We start from the raw sequence: 18,896 nt of genomic DNA, 5'->3' as shown, positions 1-18,896 counted from the left end.
AACATGTAACAAGATTGGTTTTGGCAGTGAGAGGAGAGGTAAATGGTTGCTAGATTTTGACTGCTGTGTTAATGCTGGGGGGCAGGGGGGGAAGGGGAAGACATGAAAAAAAAGTTCTGAACTGAGTATTATTTGAGTAAATACTAATTTTTCTATTCCAAAAATAAATAAAACACGTTATATGGCCCAACTGGGAAGATTATTACTTATAAATGTCAAAATAGCTTCAAAATGAAGGCATAATGATCAGAAATACAAAACAAATATTAAGGTCAAGTCAGGGGGAAAAGTTTGCTTTTAGTTTATAAGAATTTCAGAATTACATTAAAAAATAAGTCTTTATCATCTTATTTGCAAATTTAGCTTCTTAAAGTGAAAGAAAATATTACCTCAAGAAATAGGTCATTTTAATAAAAGTTACCCCTTTCAATTTTAACAAAAAAATTTTATCTTTTTAAAGTTATAAAAATTGGGAGAGATTAAAATGTGTAAGATTGCTATGGTTATTAATAATGTTTATTCCCTCCAATTCATATATTCTTATTTTGGAGTGCTTCTAATTATAACTGAAAGCATTACAAATTACCAACATTATCAAAATGGCATACATAATCTTATTGCATTTGTAGTAAAGAAGAAAATTAGCTTATAGGTATTGACTTTTATCCTACATTTTCACTATTGCTTTATTCTTGTTTAGTTTAATTTGTGTCATTTGCTCCCACATCATAAACTGACAAGGCATTTTACTCATCAACAGTAGGATCAGTCAGCATAAGTGAGAGAAAGAAAACCAAATGGAGCAAAATCTTCACAAATGAGTTTTAACAGTGCCCTTTAGGTAGTAACTGTTCTTGCTATTTGAATAACATTTAATTAATTACATAAATTAGAAGTATTCAGCTTTAGTGACTATTCTTAATAATTAAATTACAAGTTGCTCCCAGTACAGAAATATTCCATATATCTGAATAGATGGAAGAAGATCAAGTATAATTTATTGAAAAGCACAAGGTGGAATCAAAATAACTCCAATAAATTAAAGGAGTATATTAAGTGGGGGAGGAAGAGGCTACTTTATGTTACATCTCCACCACATCCCGGTTTTCTTAAAATACCTATCCAGCATAGAATAATTGCTATTTACATGCATACTCTATCAGTATTATGTCACGGTATGGGGAAAGTTCAACATAAGACTGTGCCATTCAGCTTGGGGATTAGGTGGAGGAAGAGGAGAAAGGTTAGAATAATTTAAAAAAAAAAAAGGAAGGAAATTTAACAGGCATGTAAGACTAGAGAAGGGCTGATTTAACTTGACATCAGGTTTTCTTTTCCAAATACTTGGCTAAAATGGAAGGAGCTATATAATACAACAATACGAACTGAGTTTGTACCTCCCGTTCAAATAATAAGAAAAATTATTCTAGTGAAATTCCAAAGTTAATACAAACCTGAAAAAGCTGTTTTAAAACTAAAGTTCATACTAGATTGTGTTATAATCTATTTGTACTCAGAGGGGAAGGTGTAAATCAGAAAAGCCATAATTCCATATGCAAAAAACGTTGCAAAATTTATTCTTCATTGGGCAATATCTTATATATTGACAAAAGAGAATATAGAAAAAAAGGCAGGTGTGAGTGAACAGTTTTTATTGAAACCCTCAAAGATTAAAGAGGACCAAATGGTGAGTTTTGGTACCATAACAGAAATCCTCACCCAACTGTACCATCATTCACATGAATGAACAAACCCAAACACGACAAAATTCAAAGTCCCATGTTTTTGCTACAAGAGAATGTAAATGAACTAATCATTTTATCATAACCTTTTCTTTAATCATAAGAAAAAGAGAAGGGAATTTACATGGCATAACAAAAGATATGCAAAACTTAATGAAAACACAAGTCTCTTAAATTCTTTAAACTTATTTTTAAAGGATGCAAAATTCATTTGAAAGTATTAAATTACTTAAGCTGATTCTTTTTATTGCAAACCGTTTAACATCAGCCCCACCCCCATGCATGGTATTCAAAAAGAACACAGTTCTTGAGTTAGAATGATCATTTTAAGTTAAAAATGTGGAAACAAATATCAAAACTAAAAAAAGGCTGGGGCTTCTTTTGGGAAGAATCTGCAAGTACCAGTATGTATACAGAAAGAATACTAATTTTGGTTAGTTATTTCTTTACTTTTAAATATATAAACTAGAACACCTTCCAAAATAAAATACCCACAGAAGGTAATTTTAATAAGAAACATTCAAACCAGAACTAGGGAAAACATTAAACAAGAAATTTACTGGGCCAATAATTTTTCTGTATGCTCTATTACTTCAAATATTTGGTAAGTGCTCTCCCATCTCAAAACCCAGGTTCTCTCCCATTTGGTCCTACAGTTAAAGAACATTCAGTTGTGCTGCTGAGACAATTATCTATTAGCTTCACCGAAGGAAAATAATTCTTATAAGTACTATATTCATAGACCAAGAAGGAAGAGAAGACGGGTGCTCCGAAGAAAATTTAATGAAGAAAAACAATTACCAATTGGGAGAAAACCCTACATTATAAAATAGAAAATTCTTATTCCAAAGGACTATTGCACCTATTTCACTTAACATTAGCAATCCAGGTTGAAGGCACTGCAATGTATTTCTCACTGTGAATAAATCTTATTTCAAACTATTTAATTACATATGACATTTGAGTCTGCTATTGCAATCAGCTGGCTGGCTGAAAAGTGCTCCCATGCTGATTTATTCCATAGAATTCTATGTAAATTAAACAAATTTGAACTAGATGTATTTTTAAAAAAACAAAATTTGTATTAAAGTGCCAAAAAGAGAGGCCCTCTAGTGGTAGAGAAGGGCTCAGGCTCTCTCTTAAGCTCTAAAGGATCAGTTCCTCAGACCATGCAGAATAGCCAACATCCTGATGATATGATATGCCCTACAATATTACTGATTTAAAAAAAAAAAAGTTTGGTAACTATACCCAAATGCCAATTGCAATTATAAACAACTATAATAGACATATTATAAAAGGTTTCATGGCTTACTTTTTTTAAACACGTAGAATGGGTAAAATAGGTGCAATTTCCCTTTAAGAAAAGTGTTTTTGTTATATGCTACTGAGATTTGAATGTTCTCAACACATTGAAATAACTAGACTGACTACTAAGTAGCTGTGAAATAGCTATAGTTATTTGCAAATACTGTATCATTTCACTTGGATACAGTATTTGCACAGGAAGGAGAACTGTGCAACCTAAAAATATTTAAATGAAAGCCTCAGAGAAACCAATGCTATATTTCCATTAAGTTTTGGAATTGAAGTGATCACTGAGACCAGAGTAAAGGAAAACATTTCCAAACATGATGTAAACATATGTGGAGTAATGTGAAACATCAAGGTATTCAGATCTACTGTATTGCTATTATCAGCCTTCACCTATTTTCTTTCTACACAGCTTTTTCCTTTTAGGACAGTAATCTCTGGTGCTAGTATATTATGTTCATGTTCATGTTCATCATCATCATCATCATCATCATCATCATCATGTTATGCAGTCAAATCAGTTAATACAGATGCTTGATGTTTTAAATTGTTTAAATCAACTTCTTCCAAGATACAAAATTAATGTTGATACGTAGCTAAAATTAAAGAAAAGGTAAGATGTTTTTTTAAAAAAAAGACAACTACAAGAATACCCAGATATGCTATATTCCCACTTATATAGCTCTGATCAATAAAACATCAACATATTTACTTAGATACTGATTTAATCCATGGATCAAGGCCATATTTCAAAGTATTTTGAGGATGCTAAGACATTGCGAAAGCTGGAGGAAAAAAGGTGAGAAACGGTATATGCTTGCTAAACAAGAACTATGTTTATTTAGCTAGTGAATCATCTAGGAGTAAGTTTTTACTTCATGATAGCAATCTGTCAGGCTCGCAAAGACCCAGAAATAAGAATTAAGGATTATTTTAAATGTAGTTAGAAAGGTCATAAAAAGTCTGATTAGACTGAGGTACATTTACTCAAAACTTTGAGATTCATCATGTGGTAGCAAATAAAATAATTCCTCAGACAAATGCACATTTTTCAGTATACATATTATAAGTTGGGGGGGAGGAGAATAGGGGAAGAGGAAGAAGAATGTGCATTAATTGGTGATATCCACCAAGCTGCATATCAATATTCTGTTACACCAAACAATTTCAGACAAGGGAAATATCATTCTAATATAATTTCAGATTATATTTTGTTTGGCTAAAATATAGCTTAAGGTTGCTTTGCCATATTGAAAGTTTACTACAATAATTTTCACATGAACATTTAGACTTGAGTTTTACTCCAGGACTAAATATGGCATGATTTTGCTTTTAATCTGTCAAATAGCTAAAAACTGACAATTAAAAAACTACGACAAAGAAAAAGTTGAAGCAGTGTGACTCTTACATCATTGAACCACTTCTAATGGTTGTTAGTATTTAACAAATTCAAAGAGTTAATGAATCCTTGCATTCATTCAGTCTCCTGTGCCTTAGCTAGGATGCATAATTACAAAAGACAGCAGATACTGGTAAAAGCTTCAGGACAGAAAGTGCTTGACGAAGTTACAGTTCTCAAGTGTTTGGTGAGAGAGTATAAGGGCAGATGCGCTGATGAGAACCAATACAAGTAGAGTCAATTGTGTGTTAAAGTGTTCAAAGATGTCACCTTAAGCAGAAAAAAAAAAAGCTTTAATAATGTCTTCTTAGACATAGGAGGCATTTCCAGAGTCTACATCATTAGTGTTGTAATTCTAGCAGGGCATCTCCACATAGTTATTGTTTGTTTCTATTTCTCTCCTGAAAGAAAAACACAAAATCAAGTTATAACAGATGCTTTTCATTTCAATGTGTGTAGCAATTGTCACTTTTTCTGTGTAATACAGAGACATTCTGCATACTGCCGCCCAAACCAACATTTTCTAATGTGGTCATTAACACATTATAGCCAAATTCCAAAGGCATAATTAACTGTGTCATAGTAGTAATGATGACATTTCAGTGCTATACAGTTATAGCTTCTTGATTAGAGTAGCTAGAAATATCAATAAAAACTTATTTTAGAAAAATGGTACACAGGCTTGGAATCAGAAAACAAATGGGTTGAAGTCCAACCCTGACCTCATTTTCTGTGTGATCCTGTCACTTGTGTGACCAAGTCACTTAAAATATCAGAGCCTCAGACAACTCTCTGAGACTAAGTCTTATTTACCCTTTGATCCAGTGATAGCATTACTAAGTCTATTTCCAAAGATGATTAGGGAAAACTGAAAAGAAACTCTATGTTCTAAAACATTTATTAACAGCTCTCCTTGTGGTGGCAAAGAATTGGAAATTGTAGGGGTGCTCATGAATTGGGGAATGGCTATTGTGATGGAATACACTGTGCTATAAGAAATGATGAGCTCAATTATCTTAGAAAAAACATGGAGAGACTTGAATAAAATAATGATGAGCAAAATAAGCAAAATAACGAAGAGAACACTGTATACAGTAAAAGCAATATTGCTTTAAGAATGAGTTGTTTTGACTATTATAAAACACCCAGATTACTCTATCTGTATCCAGAGAATGAACTGATAAATAGAAGTATGTACAGAATAAGTTTATTTGTATACACACACACACACACACACACACACACACACACACACACACACACACACACACCCCTCTTTGTGTCTAATGTATATATCTAATGGTGGCCATCTTTAGGGTGGGGGGGAAGAAAAGAAAGTAAAAAAAATACATGATAACTTTGTTGTATATTTAAAAGGAATAGCAAGTTATACATAGTAGATCTGCAGTTTCATGAGCAATCACTTTTTTATTATACTATATTATGGAAATGCTTGTTTTATTCCACAAAATACAAAGAAAGAAAAAAAATAAAGAAAGGACAGGACTAAGTTGCAGAATAGGTACTGGTAGAAGGAAGTTTTTCTCAGCTGGGATCTCTCAACATTGTTGAAATCACAAATCAGATCAAAACCAAAAACAAATCTCCAAAGCCCATGTTACATTTACAGTACAGTTCCTAAACAACTAAATGCTCTCATAACATAGTTCTGTTAAAGTACCAAAATATATTTGGAGGGTAGGGTGAAGAGTCTCAAAACTTTCTCAGATGAGTGTCTGTAGGAAGAACTAGGGCTAGTTAGAAGGATAGGGTAGACATACCATATGAAGATAGGAAATTATTTTTGTTTTACTTGTCAACAGGGGGACAGAACTAGGAATTCATAGATGAAAATTAAGGAGAAGCATATTTTGGTATGATAACAGGGTAAAATCATTTAGCCCTCTAAAGCCAGTTTCCTTGTCAATAAAACAAATGGTTAAGCTGTATGGTTCCCAAGGTCTGGCAGCTAGGTCACGTGCAGTGGAGAGAGAACTAGGCCTGGGATCAGGAACATGTCGTTTAAATCTGATCCCAGACATTTATCACTTAACCTGTTTGCCTTAGTCTTCCACAACTGTAAAATGGGATTTAATAATAGCACTTACTTCCATGACTGTTATGACGATCAAGTAAGATGATATTTGTAAAAAATGTTTAACAGTACCTGGCACTTAATAATCCATTAGAATGTGAGCATCCTATCTACAGTGCTATGCATGATGCCTGGCACATAGAAAATGTTTAATTAATGCTGACTGCATCAAGCTGCTATACCATATAATTTAAGATGCAGTTGCATTTTGGGGAGAGGGAAATCAATAAGAGCTTGAGTATTCAGAAAAGGATTCATGAAGATGAACCAACTCAAGCTAGTCCTTGAAAGACAGAAAATGATATCAACACAACTAACATTAGCAGTTAACACCTACAGAATGATTTAAGGTTTATAAAATGTTGTGTGTACATTATCTCATTGATCCTCACAACAACCCTTTGTGGAATAGGCACTACAATGTAGTATTACAATTTAGACAGATAGAGGGGAAAGTCTAAAAATTACAGTTAACATCAAGCTAAGAATGAATGTCATATCAATGAAAAAGAACTGAGAGTGGTCTGAAGGAAGCAGAATGCATACACTAGGAAGGAGCAGGAAATAAAGGATAGTTGTAGTGAAGAGTAGGATGATTGTAAGCCCTGAAAGTGGGACTAAAGAATAGTTTTCCAATTTCATATTATCACCAAAATAAAAATAGAATTTCTTCATTAAACAGTTTTATATAATTGAAACAATTCACCTTTAACTTATATATCCATTTATTATATGAAGTATTCTATTCTAATTCTTACAGTCAACTAAAATTTTCAAATGGAACAGACTGAGAAGACATCAATAGTGAATTTCTCTGCCAAGTCAATCTGACACTATGACTTAAATATTCTTCAATCAATTCAAAATTTCTGCCAAGGGACAGTGCAGTCTGTTTCACTTTGAAATTCATCATGAGCAATGATATTATTAAGATTTGGGTGGGGTTTTTCTACTAAGCATAGAGATTAATTATCATTTGAATGAAAAGTAAAGGAGAATTCAACAGCTGTTTAATGATAACTGCTAGCTATAGACCACATGGCCAACAGATTTTTCACTCCTGCAAAAAGAATGTTACATATATTACCAAAATTAAATAGAAGCAAAAGAAAAATCATAGCATCTATATATGTCCACATAGAACTGAATAACTTGTGTAACATAAAAGGCCTAGGTGGTGTCCTGTTTCCCTTCTATATGTATTCTAAATTCACAATTATTTACCTACTTCTTATAAGCATTTTACTAATTTCTTCCACTTACAAAATAAAAGAAAGGCAGTGTAGTACATTGGAAAGAGCATGGCATGTGGAGCAACCCCATGGATGTTCAAAACTAGTGTGACCTTGGGGAAGTAATTTTACCTCCATGTCAGCTAGATGAAATAGGGACTTACCTGAAAGTCAGGATTTAATGATGATTCAGATGCTTTACTAGTTATACAACTCTTTCAGTTGTTCAGTCGTTTCAGTCATGTCTGACTTTCCATAACCCCACTTGGCGTTTTCTTGGCAAAGATACTAGAGTGGTTTGCCATTTCCTTCTCCAGCTCATTTTATAGATGAGGAAACTGAGGCAAACGGGGTTAAATGACTTTCCCAGGGTAACACAGTTAGTTTGTGTCTGAAGGAAGAGGAGTTTTCCTAACTCCAGGACTCACACTCTTATTTACTGTGCCACCTAGCTGCCCCAAATTTGTTCTTTAGTCATTTTCAGTCATGTCTGATTCTCCATAACACCACTTGAGATTTTCTTGGCAAAGATGCTAGATTGGTTTGTCACTTCCTTCTCTAGCTCATTTTACAGATGAGGATACTGAGGCAAACAGGTCACACAGCTATTAAGTGTCTGAGGCCAAATTTGAGCTCAGGTCTTCCTGACTCCAGGCCTAGCACTCTAGCCACTATACTACCTAGCCCCTTTACATGACTCTAGACAAATCTTTCAACCTGTCTCATTTTCTCATTTGTAAAATGATGAGATAATAATACCGCCTACTCTCCACAGTTGTAAGGATCAAAAGATGGTGTAACTAAAGTGCTTGCAAACCCTAAAAAGTGCTATATAAATGTTGCCTATTATAATTTACCTCTCTGGACTTCAATTTCCTTACCTGTAAAATAAGGGAATTTGAAAGAATACACCTATAAGGTCCCATTTAGCTCTAAACCTAGGTCTTATGATCTATTTCCACTCTCAACCAAGGTCAGTAACAAAAAAATCCATTACAGTCTATTCCTCTATTACTGATCACATCAGAAGGAAATTGTTTCAAGGAAGATATAAGGTCAGTCAATAAAGATGTATTAAGAGCCTATTATGTGACAGGCATATATTAAACATTAGAGATACAAAAAGAGTCAAAAAAACAGTCCCTGTCCTCAAGGAGCTGTTAAGAGAGAAGGAAAACAAGAGAAAGGAACTAACAAGCTATATATAGGATGAATAAGAAATAATTAACAAAGGGAAAGCACTATAGAATTAAGAGGAGTTCTCAGAGAAAATAGGATTTTAGCCTGGAAGTCAGGGAAGCCATGAGGCAGAGATGAGGAGGGAGAGTATTCCAGGTAAGGGGGACAGCCAGAGAAAATGCTTGGAGCTGAGACAGTGTCTTGTACATGGAACAGCCAGGAGTCCAGTGTCACTGGATCAAAGAGAATAAGGTATAAGACGACTGGAAAAGTAGGAGGAGGTTAGGTTATAAAGGGTTTTGAATGCCAAATAGGATTTGTATTTGATCCTGGAAGTGATATGGAGCCACTGAGTGGGAAGTGGGTGGAGGCTGGAAGGGAAGGAACCCACATGGTTGGACCTGCACTTTTAAGAAAATCACTGGCTTGTGACTGGAGGATAGACTGGACTCCAAGCACAAGGTCATGAAGGTCTACACAGGTGCTAGCAGTTGTCAGAGGAGAGAAAGGGGCATGTTTGTGTTTAATAGCATGTGCTTCTATGACAAATCTTGATTTTTTTATAGCAATACGGATAAAAATTACGGAACAGTAATTTCTAGCCTTTTATTACATAATATGAGATAATATGCTCATGTAACTTTCTCAGAAAAGTTATATGAAAAGTATCTGAGGCCATCTACAATTCATTTTCTTACTAGCAAATCTATTTGGGCTAATCTTCATTAATGGGGAAGAGTTACTTAAACATGTAGAAATCTTTTTCTCACGGTACCATCAACTATAACAAATTTCAGTTAAAACTAAACAAATATTTGTTATCTAAATTTTAAACTACAGCACATTAAAGAAAATGCAATTAACCAACAAGATTAAACACCAACTCTGTCCAGTTACCTGATTTATCCTTATTGGATTTATCCTTATTGAATAATTATTTTATAGCTGAAGTTTCTTCTGAAAAATTGTTTTCTTTCACTGTAGTTCAATTAAGTAAAACTAAATAAAAAAGCACTGTTGCAGGTCCCAAGGACACAAAAACAAACAAAAACATAGTTCCAATCCCAAAGCAGCTCAGGTTACATATGATTCTCAATTCATTCCAAATAAAAAACTATTTGAGAACTGGAAAAGCAGGAAGGTGCATCTTTCTTTTAGTGCCTAAACAAAGATTAATTGATGGCATAATATTTTAAGTTTCTTGTATTAACTAACAGCTGAAGGAATCTTAATTTTAAGATACCTTTGAAGATGTTAAGATACTTTATAAGTGAGTTTAAATAATGTTCACTACATTTAAGTGTTTGCTGTTGAACAAAAATACCTAGAAACAAATTTATTTTATTTCTGATTTTATTTAAGTTAAATCTAAAAGTACTTTGTTTTGGGATTACAACTGTACTTCTTCAGCTTTAGTAAACAAAATAAATCCTCACTACCTTACCTGGGTCCTGTAAAATTACCCTGCTGCAACAAAATCACTGTGTGTGTGCAAATCTAAAAATAAACTGTACACCCCCAACCATGATTTTTTTTTTAATTCAATTTATACCAAAACATCAATACAGTGTGTGGTTTGTGTGTATGAGGGGATAGGGCAGAGAGTGGAGGCATTTTTCCTTCTTGTAGAAGAAGGCAGGTGATATGTAAAGGAAAGATATCAATAAAAATCTATTTTTCAGAAGTTAATCTATTTAAATTTTCCATTAAAGCTACTGAAAATTTGCTTTGAATGTATCATTTTAAAATTTGTAGCATGTTTTATAAGTGTGGCTATCATTAAGCGTGGCTACAAAATTGTTTTCTAGGGAAAGTCTATGTTTTATGATAGAAGTCAATGGAAAAACCAAGATCTGAATTTCCAAAATTCATTTCAGTCAACTTGAAATGTTATCAGCCTCACCCCACAAATTAAATAAATAAATAAATAAATAAATAAATAAATAAATAAATAAAGCAAGCTAAAAATTCAGAAAGACAATGTTCCATGTATTACTAAAACATAGTAACACATTCCGGCAATGCTCAGTACCTGAACAGATTAGCAATTTAAACAAGATAACCTTGGAAAAAAATACTGGGTAGAAAGGGTGTAAATTTGTAACTTTCACGGTAATCATTAAAAGTATGTCATGTTTACTTTTGGCACAAGAGTCCTAATACTCTCTAAGAGCCAGTATTTGTCAGGTTTTTACAAAATCACCAGCCAATGAAATTTTTATTTTTTGTTTCATGGTAATGAATCTCCCTGATTTAGTGGATGGGCCCTTGGAAAACTGGTCACAAAAGCAGACTGTGTCTTACTCAAAGCCTTCATTGCATGGTGGAATCTTCCAAAGCCCATTTCTACTGGCATACCCTTAGATAAGCTGGAGTTATGTCAACGGCACAATGAAGAATAGGAGATGAGCACCAACCACTTCTGTACATAATTAATAACCCTAGAAAAATATAAATCTTGGTACAATAATTTATAGCTGCACATCATTTATATTTTATTAAGCAAAAGGCTATTAAAGTGACTTTCTGAAAGGTATACAGAAATCAAATGAAGAAACTTGAGACCTGAACCCAGGTTTTCTGACCCCCCCCCCAAGTTAAAGTTCTTTCTGCCATACTATGCTACGTTCAGGATAAAGAGTGTGGTAAAACTGGTAAGGCAGCGAACCTTGGAGCCAATCATATCTAGGTTCCTGTACTGCTTCTGACATCACATGATCAAGTGACAACCTCTCAATGTCACAGGAAACTCTAAAAACTAAGTTACAGAGCTGTCAGCTTTAGTGAAGGGTATTATTTCCTTACACTGATAAAAATCACAAATCTAAACCAAGAAAGTTCTTAGTAATGTTATTTTAAAAGATTTTTTGCTTCATTTTTTAACTTGGAAGCTTAACTACAGTGATACAATTAATTGTCAAAAATGAAATGGGTTATGTTAGGGGGAAAGGGATGAAAGTTCATAAAACATTAAAGAACGGCACATATTTGTGGTTGTATTTTAAAAATACCTCATTCAAAGATTCTATTTGCTTCCACTTAGTTGAGGGTAAATAGGCCCAACATTAGGTAAACTCATGACTTCTCCTTTCTCTATTTTTTCTTTTCTTTCTGTTACAAAGGATCTCTTCTTAATTTTAAAGTTCAAACAAATGCCTTCCTACTTCCCACCAATTTCACACCATAAAAAACAAGAAGGTCCAACTTCAGATTAGCACTTGCATCTCAAGCTTAGGGAGCTGATGCTACGGAGAAAAACTTGTGTCACTCATCAATAACTTCTTCCAATTCTAGAATTTCTAGTGACCCCGAGATGTTTTCTCTATGACCTGATACCAGGTCATTCATGTCTCTGGGCCTCAGAGTCACATCTGCAAGATGGGGGGGGGGGGGGGGGGGGGGGGAGAAGTATTGGAGTAGCTGGCCTCTGAGGTTCCATTGTAATTCTGTATCAGACCTGCACAACTTGGGAGTAGGTAAGGACCAAAATTAAAATAGGCTAAATTTCTTCGGGCTGCAGATAGGTTTTTAGCAGCTCACTTTCCAAGTAAAGGTATAATATGATTAAACTATTTTGTAAATAAACCATATTTTTAAAAAGGGGAAATTTCAATTAATATCAATTAATTACTTTTATTACTTAAGATTTTTATTTATCATGAAATTGCTCCTCTTAGACCATGATTGGTTGCCTTGGGTCACGTGACAAACAGAGGAGTGCACAGTGGCAACCCACCTACTACATGATGGGCACAACAGTAACTTGTGGAGTGCTGGTTAAACTAGGCATGGATAAAGCACTCTTTACATCTTTTACATCCTCTACATTTTTTGCTGGTTGCTTGAAATCCTGTGGCCTGCTGAAAGCAGCCTATGGATCACATGTTGTACAGGCCTGTTCTGTATCTATAATCCCTTTCCTGTTCCCCTTGGCATTCTCTAACATTTTCCCTATGGTCTCTTCCAGAAATAACTCTATGATCAGTTCTATGAATCCTGTCCTATTTTAAATAAAATATCTAGGGAAAGGTTTTTGCCTCATTTGTAATATTTGCTATTAAGATTCCTAAGCCTTCACTGAAATTTCTACTTCTAAAAACAAAACTTCTGACAAATTATTTTAACACAACATGGAATTAACAGTATTACTGTAATCAGACAACCAATCCTTTATTTTAAAATCTTCCACTCTACTAAAAAGTAAAATAAAAAACAGCACTGCCTCTTATTTGTAGTTTAATTGACATATTTTTAGATCAGTGCAGAGGACCCCGTATTCAAGTTACAATGGTATTTATTTTGTTTAATAACCAAAAGTTGATACAGGATAAAAACAAATAAAGCTATACAAGATTTGGAAGTGAATAAAGAGCCACCCAGTGGTCCTCTAAAGTCTTCATCTCCAGTTTATTTTTCACAACTGCTTACTAAAGAAAATATATGATAGAAGAAAAACTTATAAATTCTAAAAAATATGGCTCTCATAAATATCATAGAATGTCCTTAAATCATTCGTAAAAGCAGAGCGGTAAAGAACTTTAGATTATTTTCTCTATCACAACCTTTCACAACTAGAGAAAAAAACTGGTGAAGAAAGTTCAAATGTTATGATCAAGCCACATAGCTATACCAGGGCAGAGTGTACACTCCAATTCAAATGTCCTAATTTCCAGATCAGTGCATTTTCTACTATTCTAGCAAATTTAAATTTAGTAACAGTTTAATAAACTGTCATTAACTGTAGATGAGCTTGGCTAGCAAAGGGGATAGAAAGCCAGCCCTGGCAGTCAGGGAGGCTTGGGTTCAAGTCTTATCTCCAGCACATACTGTGTAGCCATTAGCCAAGTTTAGGCAACTCTTTCTTTCTTTCTTTCGTCCTTTTTTTTTTTTTAGTGAGGCAATCGGGGGTTAAGTGACTTGCCCAAGGTCACACAGCTAGTACATATCGAGTGTTTGGTCTGAGAGGCTGGATTTGAACTCAGGTCCTCCTGACTTCAGAGCTGGTGCTCTATCCACTGGGCCACCTAGCTGCCCTAGGCAACTCTTTCTAAGCAACAGAATTCCATAAGAGCTGGAGGAAATTTAAATTTGGATCCCAGAACCAGCTCCAAAATTTTAAAAGTATTACCTTACTGATGAAGACACAAAACACCGTATTTCAGCAAGCTTTAAGTTTGCATGACATTTTTTAAAAAGATTAATACGGTTGATTAATTTCATTTTTAAATCAAAGAGATATCTAGTATTTCATTCTTTTTCAGGAAAATCTGAAGACATATATGACAAATTTGTTACAAGATACTAATATTTATAGAAAAGCTTAGCATATAGTAAATGTTTAAAATTTTAAATGACCGACACTAAGAAATTTTCCCCCGCAATCCTTTTATCATTTTCAAAATTACAAAGACTGATGAGGAAGAATAAGTGACATTGGAATATGTTGGTATTTCTATATCTATATAGACATTATAGACTTATTTCAGGTAGAGAAAAAGAACACTACTAGACTAGAAGAGGATCAGAGCTTTACGAACATCCTGAGTTGCTTAACCTTTCTCACCTTATATCTTCCTCATCTATCAAACAAGAGTACTGTACTAGACCAGGGGTAGGGAACCAAGAACCTCAAGGCCACATGTGGCCTTTAAGTCCTCAAGTGTGGCCCTTTGACTGAATCCAAACTTTATAGAACAAATCCCCTTAATAAAAGGATTTGTTCTTCCAATCATTTTGGAGAGCAATTTGGAATTTCGCTCAAAAGACTATAAAAATTTGCATACCCTTTGACCCAGCAAAATAGCACTTCTAAGGCTGTATCCCAAAGAAATCATAAAAATGGGGAAAGGACTCACATATACAAAAATATTTGTAGCAGCTTTTTGTGTTGTGGCAAAGAATTGGAAATTGAGGGGGCAGCTAGGTGGCACAGTGGATAGAGCACTGGCCCTGAAGTCAGGAGGACCTGAGTTCAAATCCAGCCTCAGACCAAACACTTGACACTTACTAACTGTGTGACCCTGGGCAAGTCACTTAACCCCAATTGCCTAACAACAAAAACAAAAACAAAAACAAAACAAAACAAAAAAAAAAAGAATTGGAAATTGAGGAGATGCCCATCAAGTGGGAAATGACTAAACAAGTTGTAGTATATGAATGTAATGGAATACTATTGTTCTACAAGAAATGATGAGCAGGCAGACTTCAGAAAAACCTGGAAAGACTTGTATGGACTGATGCTGAGTGAAGTGAGCAGAACCAGGAGACCACTGTACACAGTAACAGCCACACTGTGCAATGACTAATTTTGATAAGACTTAGCTCTTCTCTGCAATGCAAGGCTCTAAGATATCTCCTAAAGACTCATGATGGAAAATGCTACCCACAACCAGAGACAGAACTATGGAGTCTGAATGCAGATCAAAGCATAGTATTTGCTCTTTTTCCTTCTTATTTCTTGTGGTTCATCCTATTGGTTACAATTCTTCTTTACAACATGACTAATGTGAAAATATGTTTAATAGGAATGTATATGTAGAGCTTATATCAGATTGCATGCCATCATGGGGAGGGGGAGAAAATTTAAAACTCAAAAGCTTATGGAAATGAATGTTGAAAACTAAAAATAAATTAATTAAAAAAAATTTTAAAAGGATTTGTTCTGTAACACTTGGACTCAGTCAAAAGGCTACACCCAAGGTCCTAGAAGGCCATATGTGGCCTCAAGGCCACAGGTTCCCCACATCTGAACTAGGCCAAGGATTCTTAATTTGTTTTGCTTCATGCACCTCCTCTGGCAATATGGTGAGCAGATGGACCCCTTCTCAGAATAAGAGGAGAGGAGATAAGCATTTATATTGTACTTACTATGTGTTAGGCACTATGCTAAGCACATTACAAATCTCATTTGATCTTCACAACTTACAGAATTACACTGGAAATCAATTATACTGAAATCCAGTTATCAAAGTACTAAAAAAAAAAAAACAACCCACCAAATTCTTTAAGAACTCATGCACATCAGATATCTCTAAGGTCCTACCAATAACAAAATTCTACAATCCTAAATGCTAATTTGGAAATAGCTAGCTATGCCTGCACAGGAAAGGAAAATTATGAGACTTTAGCATGTCAATTTGTAAGTGAGATTAATTTCAGGTATTCTCAATAGACATTCATTAACTACCTATTGTGGTAAATCTGTGCTAGGCGAGGGGTACAGAGATGAAACAAGATAGATACCGACCTCAAAATCTGTATTTTTCAGTGGCCACCCAAAATCCTTTAGCATGCTCAGCCCAAGAGCCATAGCAGCTCATAGACTGCAAGCTGTACAGGCGTGTCCTCTAGCCTAACTGTGGGCATACCCATGGTTTTGTACTGGGCCCTTTTCTCTCTTTATACTCCCTTACTTTGGGATCTCATCAACAAAGATATGCAAGTGACTCAGATATCACAAATCAGTAAGAAGGGTGAATTTTTGGGGAAAAGATAACTCTTTTCCAAATGTGGAATTTGAGATACCTATAATATGGAAATCGTGTGAACCAAACTGAGTCCATTTTGAGACCTGGGTTTCATTTTCTCCCCTTCCCCATCATGGGAATTGAGCAGCATTCTGTTTCATACCTAGGAAAGTCCCAAATCTTTCCTCCAATAAGAAATCAGATTACTTAATCTTATATCCTGGTTTATGTCCTGTTTATTGTTTTCTTACATAAAATTTATGAAAAATCTGTATTAGAGGTCTAATACCTACAGATGAGTCTGGTCCTGATTTGTTGTGTAGCTGCAGGCCTTGCCAATAACCTCAAACCTTTGTTTCCTCAGTTACTGCAGATTTCACATGCCACAATTTTTGGCGAGCCAGCTAGGATTTGGAGTTTGATTCAAGTCCCCTGGGATAGCTTTTCGGAAGAATATCCTAGGCAGGGTTGGGAAACCTGCAGCCTCGAAGCCACATGAGGCCCTTTAGGTCCACAAGTATGGTCCTTTGACTGGATCCAAACTTCACAGAACAATAGCGATTTGTTCTGGTCAATTTTTCACTGAGGGACTTATTCAGGGAAGACTGCCTCAGAGGTAAGTCTCGATCTCAAATTCTTCTGAACTAAGATAAGACCTGACATTGCTGGGGAAGGTAAAATGCCACATTATTGGGAAAGATTGGGGCAGCTAGGTGGTGCAGTGGATAGAGCATGGGGCCTGGAGTCAGGAGAACCTGAGTTCCAATCTGGACTCAGACACCTAACACTCACTAGCTGTGTGACTCTGGGCAAGTCACTTAATCCCAACTGCCTCACCCCCCCCCCCCCCCACAAAGAAAGATTAACCCCCACACTGTTAGAGAAGTAGATAAGCTCTGGGAAGTCCCGTTAAGGGTGTAAATTAAGGATAGCCTCTTCACAGTAGAAGTACCCTTAGGGAAATAAGTTAGGGTAAACTTGTTGGGGAAATTATGGGATCTGGTAGTAAGCATACTCAGGTGAACCCCACCAGAAATCTTTTTTTGGTTTCAGACCAGAAGAATATGCCAAATTAAATTGTGTGAAATATAGTGTAAAACTGCAAAAGATTCAGCTAATAACCTATTTTGGCCTCAATTTGACACTTTTGAGTATTGTGCATTAAAGAAATTAAGATTGGTCTAAAATATGTGAAAATCTCAATAGGTCCCAAATTCAACCTGAAGAAGAAACTCTCAATTACTGCAAATTAAAGGTCTTGAAATGGCTTTTAGTAAATTGCGTGCTCCGACTTCCTATGTGTCTCTTTTATTGTATTGTCTAAAATCATCGTATTGTCTTCATGTCATATCTAGTGTTATTTGTACTCTGGAAGATTTCAAAGGAGAAAATGCAGCCGGCCACAAATACTGGTGTAAAAAAAAAAAATGCAGCCAGAGTTTAATATTCTGGGGAAAATTAATGAAGTTTCATACTCAAAATAGTTCCCCCAGCTTTCTATAATCTGATGGTAAACTCTCTATACCAGTAAAATACTTTGTTATTTCTGCCCTGATCAGGTTGAAGTAACAGATAAAAAGTCAGATAACAAAGAAAGGGAAAACTTCTGGTTTGTAGAAATTTATGTCATTATAAAAAACTAATTAGAGACTAAATTTGTCTTTGACATAATATCTTTACTGTAAGTTTCTAAATTATGGTAACTGCTAAAAATGTCTTAGTTGATTTTGGAGTTTTGCAGTTAAGATTAAGCACCTCTCCCCTTTCTGGAAAAGGACTTATAAGTTATGAAAGAGATCTGAGAAAGGTTGATTCCACTGAGAAAAGCAGATTTAAGGCAAGTGCTGAATAAGGAGCTCACTCCCTTCTTGGTGTGATCTGATAAAGCACTCTGAAGGAGTTTAACAAATGCTGAAATATCTTAGTGAGTTTTGGGGTGCTACTCTGCAGAATTTGTTTCAAGGAAATATAAGAATATGATTAGAAAATACAGGGAAATGGACCACTTATCTCTTTCCCTGGAGATTAACAGATCTATTGTTTTTGTGCTAGATAGAAAGGAAACTGAAGTTAGTTTAAAAGCAATTCCAAACTAGTAGTTTAAATTTACCCAGTACTTAAAAACTGCCAGTTATTAACTTTCTTGACCATGAAGAGAAAAGCTTATTTAAATCAGAGAGCAACTTAAGAACAAGCAAAATTTAATTAAAGAATGGGAAGGGAGATTTAAAAAACAACAACAAACAAAACTGAAGAGAGGTCCTAGATTTACCACCCCCACCTGAACCCTTGCCATAGCCTGGGCCTAGACCATGTCATGAATAATGGAGACAGATATTCCCAATGACAGGAGGTGACCACGAACTAAGAATGTCTTTTGGGAAGGCTAAAGTAGAACTTTCAAATCCATATACAACAGAATTAATTATTTAGATAAATTAGAAGCAAGGTTACCTAAGGAAATTAGAA

General features: G+C 34.9%; 1 protein-coding gene across 4 annotated transcripts in view; it reads right to left on the bottom strand.

Moving 5' to 3' along the window:
• Window positions 1-1,635: 1,635 nt before the first annotated feature.
• Window positions 1,636-18,896, bottom strand: part of LOC114054073 (YTH domain-containing family protein 3) — a 43,365-nt gene continuing 26,104 nt past the window's right edge. For all 4 annotated transcript variants that reach the window (XM_027877161.1, XM_027877164.1, XM_027877163.1 and 1 more), the window contains one exon: window positions 1,636-4,856. In XM_027877161.1, coding sequence (XP_027732962.1) covers window positions 4,833-4,856 — 24 coding nt within the window. In that variant the 3' untranslated portion in view covers window positions 1,636-4,832. The remainder of the gene's footprint in view (window positions 4,857-18,896) is intronic.

The sequence above is a fragment of the Vombatus ursinus genome, unplaced genomic scaffold (assembly GCF_900497805.2).
Source record: "Vombatus ursinus unplaced genomic scaffold, bare-nosed wombat genome assembly UNPS02014812.1, whole genome shotgun sequence".
NCBI lineage: Eukaryota > Metazoa > Chordata > Mammalia > Diprotodontia > Vombatidae > Vombatus > Vombatus ursinus.
Note: the sequence above shows the minus strand (reverse complement) of the source record. Positions and strands in the feature narration are given on the sequence as shown.